The 14,389-nt window shown below is 33.8% G+C and overlaps 1 protein-coding gene across 1 annotated transcript in view; it reads left to right on the forward strand.

Annotated features, from left to right (window-relative positions):
- Positions 1–200: 200 nt before the first annotated feature.
- LOC111057700 (aryl hydrocarbon receptor protein 1) overlaps positions 201–14,389 on the forward strand; it is a 230,240-nt gene continuing 216,051 nt past the window's right edge. The window contains exon 1 of the mRNA XM_039431843.1: positions 201–589. Within this exon, the coding sequence (XP_039287777.1) occupies positions 534–589 (56 nt within the window). The 5' untranslated portion in view covers positions 201–533. The remainder of the gene's footprint in view (positions 590–14,389) is intronic.

Consider the following 14,389-nt stretch of genomic DNA (forward strand, 5'->3'; position numbering starts at 1 on the left):
GCAGCCGCAGAGCAGAGAGCGAATATCGGTTGTAATCGACGGGCGACGAATGGGGCGAGCGCTACGCCCCACCAGTGGCTGCCATTGTTGTCCTCGTGACGTCACCACCTCTCATTGGTCGCCGCGTTCCCGAAGAGGGGGTGAACGAGTTCTGGGAGGGAGTCGGCGTGCGGAGAGGGGGAAGTTTGTGGCGGCAGAGTGTGTCCAGCATTCGTGCGACGCGGACGAGAGATGTGGTCTCCCGGACACCCGGGTGTTCAACGACCGGTGGTCCAGTGATAGTGTAATCAAACTCCTACAGATCAGTGCAAGTGTAACGTGATAATGTTGTCGGTGGACTAACGTTTGTTAGAATAAATGAAGTTTATTTCTTGTAGAATAAAATTTTAGGATTGCAGTCGACAGCCACGACGGAGTACGTGACAGTGGGCCCCTGCGGCCCTGTGGCCGTGTACGCCGCCCCCGGAGAGCCACCACCGCCCCCGCAACCCGCGGCCCCCACGCCCACTGCCGCCTCCTGCCAGGGCCTCACCATGAACCAGCTCGGCACCGTCTATGCCACAAAACGGAGACGGCGCAACGGAAAAAGGTCAGTCACTAATCAAAACGTTTCAGGTGAAAATCATAAAAAAGTGAATATGGTGAACCTTGAATATAGGCCTACCCTGAAAGGAACAAGCTGATAAGAAATTGTTTGTTTCAGTACAAAAACATTTTTGTTTAATTTTTGTTGAAACGGCGCAACGGGAAAAGATATGTCACACTAATGAAAAAGTTTTGGAAAAAGATTTTAGGGAAGTGATTATGGTACAAAAAGAGGCAAGCTGGTAAGAAGTTGGTAGTGTCAATACAAAAACGTTTTTACTCAATTATGATTAGAACGGTGCGACAAGAACAGACCAGTCTGTCACTATCCAAAAAGTTTTGGGAAAAAAAATTGAAGTAAATAGTGGATATGGAGTGATTAACATGGAAATATGCCCATAAATAAAGAGTTTGAGGTACAAAAACATTTTTCCTCAATTTTAGTTGAAACGATGCAACGGGAAAATGTCTGTCACTTCCAAAAAAGCTTTGGGGTAAAAGTCTAAATGAAGAGTTAATATGGTGTGGTGATCCAGGAAATATGCCCAAAAGGTTTATAATGAATGTTGATCGTGAAAACAAACACATTTGTGGGTTGAGTGGGAGAGGAGGCTCTTATTGCCTCAACTTCATTCTCAATACTTGTAATGTAAAAATAAGACATCTATCAATTTTGATCGGGAAAATTGATTTTTGTTATGACGAATACTGACTAAGCCAAACAATCATTGATTGTTCATGTACAAAGCGAAGTAGCTGCCAAGACTCGATAAATGCTGTTCCAAGAGATTAGTATTGCCTAACAGCCTAGTGTCAGCAACATCTTGATAGCAACCGTGAAGGATCCAGTGTTGATGTAGATCAAGTATTTCCTGCCAACCATTCACGAATGTTCCTCATTGATTCATGTAAAAGCCTTGTAGTGGAAGGGATCGTTATCGATTATCGACTACAAATTAATATTATGTTCATAGGAGAAAAACTCACAGTAGGCGAGGCGAGGTTGGAGCGATGATTCTCCCTCAGTTGCCATGTCTTAGTTGCCAGATCAATTACTGACCTTGGACCCTTTTTCTAAAGGTGCTCTGAAATCAAAAATAAATTTTCACCTGTGAATCACTTGACATGTCAGTCAGTTCTTTATTATTCAAAATGAACGCATGATGAAGTTGTCATTTCGCAAGAGCCTGAGAGATTCCTTTATACAACTGCATCTTCGCATGAAAATTAAAGTACCCTTTATCGCCGCTATTTTATTTCTCACTGAGATATGAAATAAGGATACTTTGATTTCCAATTTTTATTTAAATACGAGTAGCCTTTAAAAGAAAGTGAACTAGGCCTACATCTTGAATATACCTAAGAGAGTTGGGTAAATAATAAGAGAGTTTTAACTTGTATTATTCGTTACAAAATATATGAATTTGGTCGATAAATACCATCCACTCTTATAAGCATTCTACAATAGGAACTCAATCAACAATTCAGTAAGATTAATTTTTCATTGAATGAGTAGAATAAAATATTGATCACCTATATAGAAAATCAAGTTGTACGATTCCAATCCAATTTAAGATCTCACAAGCACGGGATGAAAATAGTGGCTTTACGCCTATTCACGTTGAATATTGATGAATACGAAGATCTCCACTCATAAAATATTTACTAGTTCTATTGATAGCGGATTATACTGACTTGTACTTGAAAATTTTAAATCAAATGAATAAGTGACGTGATAAATAGTCAATTTGTGGACAAAATTGGTTAGCTGATAGAACAAATTGATAAATTGATAATAGAGTCAAGATTTGGTACACAAGTTATGAATTACCTTTGATAAAAAAAGTGAAAAAAATTTATCGCTTGTCCAATAAGTATCAGTAACACTAGCAATGATATATGAATATGATTATGGATATCATATGTGGATCAGAATCCGTAGGAGAATTTTAAGGACATTGAACCCAATAAATCTATCCACAACGTTATTATTTCCCAATAAAATTCGATATTTCCACAAATGAGAATAATATCCTCTTACAAGGAGATCCAAGGTAAGATCTTCTTCAAGCTATAAGGATTAGGAACAATGAAGTTTTGGTGTTATTTTATTTTAGAAATTAATTTTTGTTTTAAAAATGAGCAGTCAGGCTACATAATTTTCATCAACAAGTATATGGTTTGTGATGCTATTTTGGAAATTAATTCATAATATCGGGGGACCGAGCTTCGCTCTGGAGTGTAAAAGCATAGAAAATTTGTAACGAAAGATTGAATCTATAGTTTATGTATTCATACATTTTCTTAGTCGTACAATTATTTTTACAATTATATGAGGAGGCACATCAGGCTTATGCCCAAAACTGTCCCTTTTCAAATTTATACTACAGTCCAAATCAAAATTTAGGTTAAGCTACTACCACCCATCCAAATAACAATTTATTCAAACTTCAAAAAACAAACACATCATCAATTACAAATACATATACTATGAATTCGATTTAGAATGATATACTATGTTTGCCACAATATTTGTTAATATACTATGTGATATTCTACACTAACAGCATCCAGTTACTATTCTGGACTTTCTGAAGTAAACATGTTTTCTAAAGAAAATAGAAATAAACAAAATTAAGTTTTTCTTGCTGAATTTTTCTTCTAGTGAGATCAGCTGGATGATCCCACACATGCACTAGTTCACTCTCCCATTACGATATCGGCAGACGACAAAATGTCCAGCTGTTTTTCCAAAGACGTATTACCCTTTTAATGTTCTTCAGCGAGTTATCCCAGGGTTGAGACCTAGTGCAATCGAATTTACATATCATAAACCTACTTTGTTCCAAATTTAGTGAGAATCGTTAGAGCCGTTTTCGAAATCCGGTCACATACAGATATATATAATAAACAAAAAACATCTAAACAGACATTTCTCGTTTAATAGTATAGGATTTACAAAAAAAGCAGCTTCATAATTGCTGTCAGCAAGAATATTGTGGGAAATTTCGAATAAAAAAGGGAAAATAGAATGAAATATTTGAGTATTCACAAGAATTTCAATTGCTGGTCGATACATTTCAACAAAACTACAACGTTATAAAAAAAGCAGCCACATAATTTCTATCTACAAGAATATTGATTGATTGATTGATTGAGTACTTTATTTATGTAGATTACAATATATACTGGCTTATACACTTATATACAATAGCTTACAATACAGCAAAATTATTGATGAATTTACATAATATAGACTAAGAAAATAATTATTGAACTGTATATGATATGAAAAAGCAATTTGTAATATAATAACTATAGATAATAATTATATTGGTATGCATCTACATAAATTGGCGGAGCTTTGGACATAGCAATGTCCATTCTTAGGAAAGAATATTAAAAATATCCTCCCCACTAACTCTCTACCAAAAGGTAGAGAGTCTCTTCTCTATTGTGGAGAATTTCGAATGAAAATGGAAAATGGAATGAAATATTTGAGTCTTCACAGGAATCCAATAGCTGGTCGATACATTTCAACAAACCTACAACGTTATCAATCACCTGAACTAGAAAGCATAATGAGAAATGAGTTGACTTGCGTTGCCCTCTAATGAGCTCTAATGCATTTTCCACTACTCAGTCCAACTGCTTCAACACTTTAGGCCTACCAACTCGGACAATAATCACGGATAATGATAGAGACTTGTTTTTATACAGAATTATAACACTAATTCTGATGGACTCCTTGCACTTGAACCACAACGCTGAAATACCACACACCGGGCGGTCAGTCTTTCTGATGTATAATACAATCAATGAACTCACTCAAGGGTAGCTTCAAAATTTTTAATTGATACCCATCAAAACTACTCCAATATACACTGAACTAGAAACAGTACACTAACGTCCAATTAATTTTTCATGAAAATCATAGCATGATTCACTCATTCCGTTTGAAATTTCGACACCTCTATAATCATTTGTGCTAGTTATGCATTATTATGGTGCATCTTATTCTTATGTAGCATTTATATTTTACATTCGAAGGTAAATAATTATTGCGCTGATTCTATCGCGGTTTATATGCAAATGAAAGATTTTGCGAATGATAAAATTGCTCTTTTTGCATCTGACGAATATTAGATGTTGCAAACACCGTTGAAAACTGAGAACTATTATTAATGCTTGTTACTTACCGCTATCGAGTTCAACGCATACGTGAGTTATCTTTGAAGATTGCAATCGTAATCTATGCAACTCACTACATTGTATATCAAGATTTCAAAAGAAATTCATATTCTAAAAATGGGTTCCGTCTAATATAATTTTCAAAATCAAAGTCATATTCTTCAAGTATTATACAATTTGAGATATTGTATATAGTTATGCTATATTGATTATATATGTAATTCGAAAAATGTTTTGTCAGTTTTCCTGCGCTCAGCCTTATGCCGTTGCAGTTTTTTCCCTAATTATTAAGTAAAATGTTACTTAGTTAGTGAGATTTCATTCTATTTTATTTTGTATTATAGCAGAAATAAATTCGATTTGATTTGATTGATATGTGAGGTGGCACGGCGCGGTGCTGGATGATAAAATAACATAGAAAGTGGCGATTATACAGATTCCTATATTTTCAGCAAATTAATTAAGACTCCTAATTTCCGCTTGAGTAAAATTGAAAAACTAGATATGAAGATGGATTTTTCAAGGCTGATGTGATACTTATCCAATCAGAATTATACAAGCTATATGTACAATAAGAGAATAGAGAATTAACTGAAAGTATCAGGAAATGCATCAGAGAATACTAGAAAATGAGAGAGTATTTAAAAAATTTTCAGTAAATAAGATTCTTAGGAAACAAATTAGCGTCTCCAATACAGTCCAAGACAGATACTGTATCTACAATACAATATAAACATACACAAATTTATTCATAATGTGTATCATGAGGTCTAATAATCTGAAATTAGCGTCTCCAATACTTTCTATCCAGACTGGACTATAATATTATTATAAATCAATATTAAAGAAATATTAATTAATCATTATCTATCTCTGTTCAATTAAAACTCTATACATGGATTTTTCACTTATAAGTAGACAGTGACACTGTATCTACAATACATTATGAACATAAAAGAATAAACACCATGTGTATCATGAGGTCTAAAATAATCTGATATGTAATAAATCTCTTCGTATGTGGAGGGTAATATATGCATCATGATGCAATTATTGATGTAGGCTATTATACTAACCGACAATAATACTTTATAATATACTTCAAGTTTTCTTTTTCTTTGTTTGTAATGTTTTCTGGAAATGAATTTCATTTCATAATAAGATTGGAAGATATTACATAATAGAGATCTAACTACTCTAGTTTGATGAAATGTTACCGATTTCTGATAGGTGTTGAAAATAATAATACGTGTATTGAAACATGTATTAAACAAGGAAAGGATCTATGAAAGACAACACACACCACAAAAATAGGAGTCTGAAACCGACTGACATGAAAAATAATACCCGAAAAACAATGACAAGAAAGGAGTGGATTTGGTTTTATTGTGAAGCCCTATTGTAATTTGAACTGAGTTGGAAAGGTGTTTCTTGCCGGGTCTAGAATGAGATACACGTCTCTTGATTTGAAAAAATCGACTCCTGAATTTCAAGTAGTTGTCACAAATTCAAATATTTCATGCTTCCTATCTAAAATTAGTTTCAATTGGGCAAGGTGAAGTTGTCAAATGAAATTGTTGGAATTTCTCATCCTGGAATAAATTAGTTTCAACAATCCATATCGATTGGAATTGATCTAAACTTCAATCTTTTTTTGAATGAAAATAGCCCTGAAACAATCTGATAATTGTATCAGATTCATTGAAAACTTGTTAAAAAAAACAACATTTAAAATATTTATAAACATTGCAACATGAGGAAACAAGTCGTTTCATGGAAAAATACCATGGATATATAAAAAAGATTCACGGATATAATTTTGATTCCAAAACATTTAAATAACCTCCAAAATAATAGGTGATTGAGAAAATGTAAACTGCATATAATAATAATAATCTACTACCATATGAATCAAAGCCGTTTAGAACCTTTCCAACTAATTATTACATCATGTATCAACATCATTGAACTTAACAAATTTAACCTTGTTATTATTGAATTAACTGTAATTGAAGTTTCCTCCATGAATACGTTGTACGGTAGTACTATTGTGAAAAAATTCAAAGTCCTTATAATAATAATTTGCGGATATGAAATGTTCTATGCAACTGATTCTTCTCCAAGGATCAATAAAGTCTTGGATCCTTTCAAAAAACGATCTTCTTCTGCTACATTACACTGCTATAAAAACTGTTCTTATTAATTAATACATGGAATAATCAGTTTTAACTACATGATAGTTAAATTGAGAGATGGGAAATACAATGATATTTTCTATTTTTCAGAAAACTCATGGCATTTATTGAAATAAATTCAAGTTTTGATTATGAAACATTTGTGAATGATTTAATACATTTACAAGTCAACTGAATACTTCAAACTAGGAAATTTGGAATATACAAAAAAATGATAAACACAAAAGATGAGCTCAACAACGTAAGTTGAAATCTAAGGGCGAAGAAACCGTTCCAAAATCATCCAAAAAAGACTACTTTCGACTTTGAAACAATGCAAGAATAACAGGAAAGGATAAGCCAGGTGGAAGGAACAGGCTCACCAACACAAACACACAAGATACTCTAGATCAAAATTGAGACTACTTCTTTGGGGATTGTCTTTTGATATGTCATTCCACCTGCCTCATGAAGCACTTGATCAAAGTTTTTCTGGATTTCTATGTCCTTTTCAATATAACAGTACACAAGCCTCAATGTTGATATGATCATGTAATGTTTTGGAACTGACTTTGTTTTGGAACTGAAATGTTTTGTAAACTCGTCACCGACTTAATATTTAAATTTACGTTTCGAATAATATTATTGGGAATGACGAAGCAATTCCTATTGAAGATAAATTTGTAAATTGGTCAGAATTGAAAAAAATAGTTGTTCCAATTCTTGATAAGAATATGGAAAATACAACCTATATTCTGGTGATGTATATTTTCAACCTATATTTGGAAATGCCCACATAAACCCTCAGGTTGTATGTGGGTTTCCATTTATTCATTTAAATACAGGAACATCTGGAGGCGGTCAAGTAAAATCCAAATATTCACTCCTTAACACTTAACACAAGTTACAAATGTTATAAATATACTGTATAGCAACTAAGAACAAATATATTTTCAACCTATATTTGGAAATGCTCACTTGAACCCTCAGGTTGTATGTGGGTTTCCATTTATTCATTTAAATACAGGAACATCTGGAGGCGGTCAAGTAAAATCCAAATATTCACTCCTTAACACTTAACACAAGTTACAAATGTTATAAATATACTGTATAGCAACTAAGAACAAATATATTTTCAACCTATATTTGGAAATGCCCACATAAACCCTTGGCTTGTATGTAGGTATCAATTTATTCATAAATTTATTTATTTAAATCCTCATAAACCCTCAGCTTGTATGTGGGTATCCATTTATTCACGAATTTATTTATTTGGATACAGGAATATGTGGAGGCGAACAATTAAAATCCAAAAATTCACTTCATAACACAAGTTACAAATGTTATAAATATACTGTATAGCAACTAAGAACAAATATATTTTCAACCTATATTTGGAAATGCTCACTTGAACCCTCAGGTTGTATGTGGGTTTCCATTTATTCATTTAAATACAGGAACATCTGGAGGCGGTCAAGTAAAATCCAAATATTCACTCCTTAACACTTAACACAAGTTACAAATGTTATAAATATACTGTATAGCAACTAAGAACAAATATATTTTCAACCTATATTTGGAAATGCTCACTTGAACCCTCAGGTTGTATGTGGGTTTCCATTTATTCATTTAAATACAGGAACATCTGGAGGCGGTCAAGTAAAATCCAAATATTCACTCCTTAACACTTAACACAAGTTACAAATGTTATAAATATACTGTATAGCAACTAAGAACAAATATATTTTCAACCTATATTTGGAAATGCCCACTTGAACCCTCAGGTTGTATGTGGGTTTCCATTTATTCATTTAAATACAGGAACATCTGGAGGCGGTCAAGTAAAATCCAAATATTCACTCCTTAACACTTAACACAAGTTACAAATGTTATAAATATACTGTATAGCAACTAAGAACAAATATATTTTCAACCTATATTTGGAAATGCTCACTTGAACCCTCAGGTTGTATGTGGGTTTCCATTTATTCATTTAAATACAGGAACATCTGGAGGCGGTCAAGTAAAATCCAAATATTCACTCCTTAACACTTAACACAAGTTACAAATGATATAAAGATATATTGAAAACTTATATTCAGAAGAACGATTGAAATCGGTAACTTATAATGAAAGGTCCGATGAAGAGAGATGAGTGGATCTAAACTTTTGGTGGGTTTTAAACCACTAAGAAGCGACTTGGTTATTCAGAATCTATGTTAGAATTGAGCAACGTCGTTTGTAATCTTTGGAATGAGACCTAGGAAAACAACTGATCTTCAAGCAACAATTAAAACGAATAGAAAATATCAAGAACGTCTAGAAGTCGTAGTAAGGGGGATTAGCAGAGTATCTTATTTAAAACGTTTCTTCATGTCTAGCACTGACTATACCCCACTATAATATCCTTCAACTGTAGGAAAAAGTTGAAATCACTACATCGATAAATATTATGATTCCATCCAGGCAGAGAATTTCCTGGTGCATCTTGGAGATGAGACTATAGTTTATAAATAGTAAAATAGCGATATTTTTGTGAGAAGCGCGGTAGAAAGAGCGGAGCGAGCTGTAGGTTCGCGTGCCGTGGATACATCACTCTTGCGTGGTTATGTCTTGTTCAAACAGGACACCTTGTCTCAAACTATCGTCTATCTATAGTAGTTACAGCCAGAGTTCTCCACAAGTTACTCTCACTGCTCTCGGGAAACTGTGGATATAATTATCGCGATGATAAATGAATTGATGCAATTCTTGGGAAAGATTTTCAGGAATTGCAGTCCGAGGCGAACTGCATTCTGCAAGTATGATATTCTGATGAGTGGTTCACAAAGGATAATGTGCATTCATGAGTGCTATGGACGATTTAGCGAGTGATGAAAAGCACGTATACGTGTGAAAAAGTTGTCTGATTAGTCAATCTTCGCCAAGTTATCAAATAAAAAGTAATCCATTTTGTTTGAAGGGACGGATTCAAGGATCCAAATATTCAAAGAGCCCCACACGTCAATCGGAGCTTATTGTGTGTCCCAAGTACGTTAGTTATTCAAACCAATACCTGTGTCCTTTACAAGATCAAGGAGTTTTTCCCAAATATACTAACACCCTATTTGAGCAACCCGGTTGCTTGCAGCCAAACAGAACCCTTCTCCTTGCCCCCAATCTCTTGCAATCCAGTGTGATATGCTTTGCAGTCTCTTCACTGATTGGTCCTCGTGACCTACGTGAGTTCCACTCCTGGCCTTCTTTCTAGATCCATCCATTATTAATCTACTGTTAGTGGTAAGAATATTTTTCAAGAAGTGAATAAGAAACTGATAAATTACATTCAAATGTAAACTATACAAAAGGTTTAGTCACTGAACAATATGGAAATATATACAATTTACTTGATGGATAAAGTTCACTCTGAAAGGTACATTATAACAAAAGGTGTCTTGCCATACAGTTTTTTCAGGGGCATGTGAAATTTATTTATACATTGATTGTTACAATATAATTTTCAACTATGAATGATTGGGAAAGGAACAACAGGCTTAAAGCCCAAAACTGTTCCTTTCCCAAATTTAGATAGAAACTGTCCAAAAATAGGTTAAGTATGTTTATATTGAACAGTTCCATTCCATCGTGGTGGTTGACAAATTAGATTATAAGAAATTATTGTACTGTCTGCTACATTATTTCAGAACTTGATTTTCCTTACCATACTACGGCTTTGGTGTTGATAGAACTCTATACATCAAATCATTGGATGATCATGATGAAATGATAGGTACAGCCCAAAGCTGTTCCTCTTTCACATTTTGTTTAATAGCATGTTTAGAATATAATGGTAATGTTTTTAGTAATATTCCGTATCTGATGATGAAATTTCACAAAGTGAGTCATGACTTGGTATATTCCAATCCCAATCCAAAAAAAGAAGCTTGTTTCTTTTTTTTGGATTGGGATTGGAATATATCTCCTTGAAATATAACTCCTTGGGCTGCAAAATTTTGAACCTCATTCAATTACAAAAGCGTTTTCAATAAAACCTACTGTCGAATTATTCCGTAGAAGAAATATTAAGCGGTTTACATAATTTTCACAAACTCTATATGAAATATCCGAAACAGCGATCTCCGTTTCTGACATGACATGCACGCGTCATTAAAACTGTCATGTAATGAAACGTCTGAAAATCCATGATTATCGATTACTAGATATAATGTGGAAGGAACATCATCAAACTCGGCAAAAGCTAAACCAATTTCCTGAAGTTAAACGATTAACGTCAGTTGAATAGAATGATGATCCAACTCCTCAAATTATATTACTCTTCGAGAAACAAACACACATTAGGCAACTTTATAGGATCGAGCAACTATTTTATTCACGAAGTTCGACTTAAAAAGTCGATAAGCAACATCAAACTATCAAAATTGGTTGCGTAATAACACGTGATAGCTGCCTATTAGTGAGATAGTGGGAAGTGATAGTCGGCAAAAACAGAAAATATCGCAAAAATCAATCAAACAAGTTGGATAGGAAAAGTCAATCTTGCTGTCAAATTCAGGAAATAAGTTGGCTCCATATGTGATTGGGATCTACATTCGCGAATTGATTATTTGAAGAGATATTGAATACAGGATCTACTTAGCAAATCAATTTATACAGCATAAAATTCAAGAAATCGAATGGGTTTCAATGGCATTTTTTCAATAGATACAGCTAATACGATCAGTCATCAACAAAACATACAAGTCTTTTCTTCTATCTTATATTTTCACATAATTCGATTCAATCTTAGTTAGCTATCCAAAAAATCTGGTGTGGTACACTCACACAACTTTCCTTGCTCATATTCGAAACTACGATCAGACTTTTGTATATGTGTATATATAATTGTTTTCAGAGTACTTTTCCTTTGTGTAAATTGTGAAATTCAATGATTTTTTAGTCGTCATTTTTTTAAAGTCGTCAAAACAGCTGTTCTACAGATGAAATATCTCGACTATGTGTTCTTTTTATGAACTGCTCTACCTAACTACCTCATGCACGAGAAGGAGGTTACAAGTCCATTTCTCAAGGATGGGTGGACCCCCCATTAGTTTCCCAGAAAGGAGACTCATGCCAGTTAATAGAGCTGATAAATAACTATACAGAGTATGAATTTGAAAAAAATCGGTCAAGTTATTTTGAAAAAATCGTGAAAAACATGGTTTTTTAGTAATTATTCGCCATTTTTCTCAAGAATATTACGGAGCTCCTGCAATTTTCCAAGGAAAAAACTCATGTCATTTGATAGGACTTATGAATAGCTACCCATGGCTTGAATTTGAAGAAAATCGTTAGAGCAGTTTTCGAGAAAACCGTTAATAAGCTGATTATATCTGTATTTTTACAGAATCGGTAAGATACAGATATAAAAAGCGTGGCATCAGCTGATTAAAAGTGAATTGCTCATGTTCGCGACGCGTAAATCTGTACGCAGATTTATATTTTCACATAATTCAATTCATCATTTGACTCAATCTTAGTCAGCTATCCAAAAATATAAGGAATTCCAAAAAATATAATTGAATCCCAAATTGACGATGTAACCAATTTACGGCTAGCTATATGTTGGGTTACCCTACATAATTCTTCCATACTTATACAATATTTCACTGATCACAGAGATTGATTCAAATTACATTTTTTATTTGTTTTAGTGCCGTTTGCACAGTGACAGTGCCGAATTTATATCAAGTTTCATTTGTTATAATGTGATTCATTTCGAGTTTAAACCAACAGCTGATTGAATTCAGTTTAAGCTTTCACTGTGAAAAAGGACCCTGAATGTCAAATTTTTAATCGCTTCCGCAGCCGAATCCTGAGTGAATTTACTGATGTTCTTTTTTCTATCGATGTAATACTCTGTAATTGGCAGCTCCACCAGTAATACAATCATATCAAAAACTTTACTTATCAATAAAGTGTATCATTGACCAGATCCACTGTGAAATCCATAACTAATCTTGCAATTAAATCCACATATAGACCAAAGTTAGTAGACAAAATTCAAGGGGACCAAAGAGCATGCTATTTGATTGTAAGGTCAAGGTTAAGCTTGGAGAAAAAATGAACAAATGTAATTTTAAATTTGTCTTTTCATCTCGAACTTTCTCGCTAACAAAACTTGCCTACCCAAAATATTAAGAATTTTCTAGCTTATTAACTTCTTCATATCACGTTTTTAAAATTTTGAAAAACTTCCAACTTCATTTTATTCATACAATTTGAATTAACTTCAAATTTATGTATTAAACTACATCATTAGAATCGGTGATTCATTCGCTATAAGTACAGAGAATTTCAATGTTCTATCTCAATTGTAAGGGTGTAAAACGACGATGTATTTGAAGCTACAATGAATAAACTGTATACTCATCACTTCTTCACTACACGTGACGTCACGCTGGCGTTCCCCCCACCACTTTGAACATCACACTTGTGAGTAATCAACCTTCTGTCTACTAACGTTGCATATAGACTATAGAATCAGTGTTTCTCATCTCTTTAGTTCATCTCTTTAGTTTCTTATCTCTTTAGAGAGTAAACTATTCATTTATAGTATCTGTATTCAAATCGATATTATGAAAATAAATAAGCTCTATTCAAACTGACTGTTAATATTATAGTGAGGTCCACGTTATAATGGCAGTATTCTATTTACATTGGTGTTGTTATCCTTAATGAAATAAAAACATAAATATATTGTCAAATTCTACCGTTTTATTTTTGATACAGGACCATGGTTTCGTGATCAAACAGGTCACATTTTCAAGCTGTTGCTATCCTTGTCCATCATTCGACGAAGCAGATAGCGCTATCCTTTCCCACCTCTGCAAGGTTGTCAGATCGCTTTTCAACAATGTAGAAATATAGTTAATCAACAAAACATTTAATCTCAATCATGGGAATTTATTATAAAAAAAATATTTTCTTGACGAATCGAATATAATTGGTTATCTTTAACAAGAATGAACAGTCAATATTTCATAAGATATTCCGATATTAGCTATATTCCATAGAAAGCAGTGGCAAGGCAGAGAATCGGCAACACTGAACTTTCTCCACTGCCATTATAACGTGGACCTCTCGATAGTGAACTCATTCATTCACACTAATGTGGCGACTGGCGGCTACTCTGGTCATATAATTTTCCAAAAGTGAATTCTGATAAATAGTGGTTTCTGTGGTGATCAACAACAGTGAGTTAGTGGGCAAAACAGTTAGTAGACAAGATGTGTGTCCAGGTCCAGCCCCTGCTACTGATCTACGCTATCATCCTGCAGGCATATTTAGAAATGTGTATAATAACATACAGGGACCATATCTCTGGACCAGCTGATGAATCAGCGCCGAGGGCGTTCTTGTGGCGCCACAAAGACCTTGATTTCTTAATAATCACCTGTCAC

The sequence above is a fragment of the Nilaparvata lugens genome, chromosome 7 (assembly GCF_014356525.2).
Source record: "Nilaparvata lugens isolate BPH chromosome 7, ASM1435652v1, whole genome shotgun sequence".
In the NCBI taxonomy this organism is placed as follows: domain Eukaryota; kingdom Metazoa; phylum Arthropoda; class Insecta; order Hemiptera; family Delphacidae; genus Nilaparvata; species Nilaparvata lugens.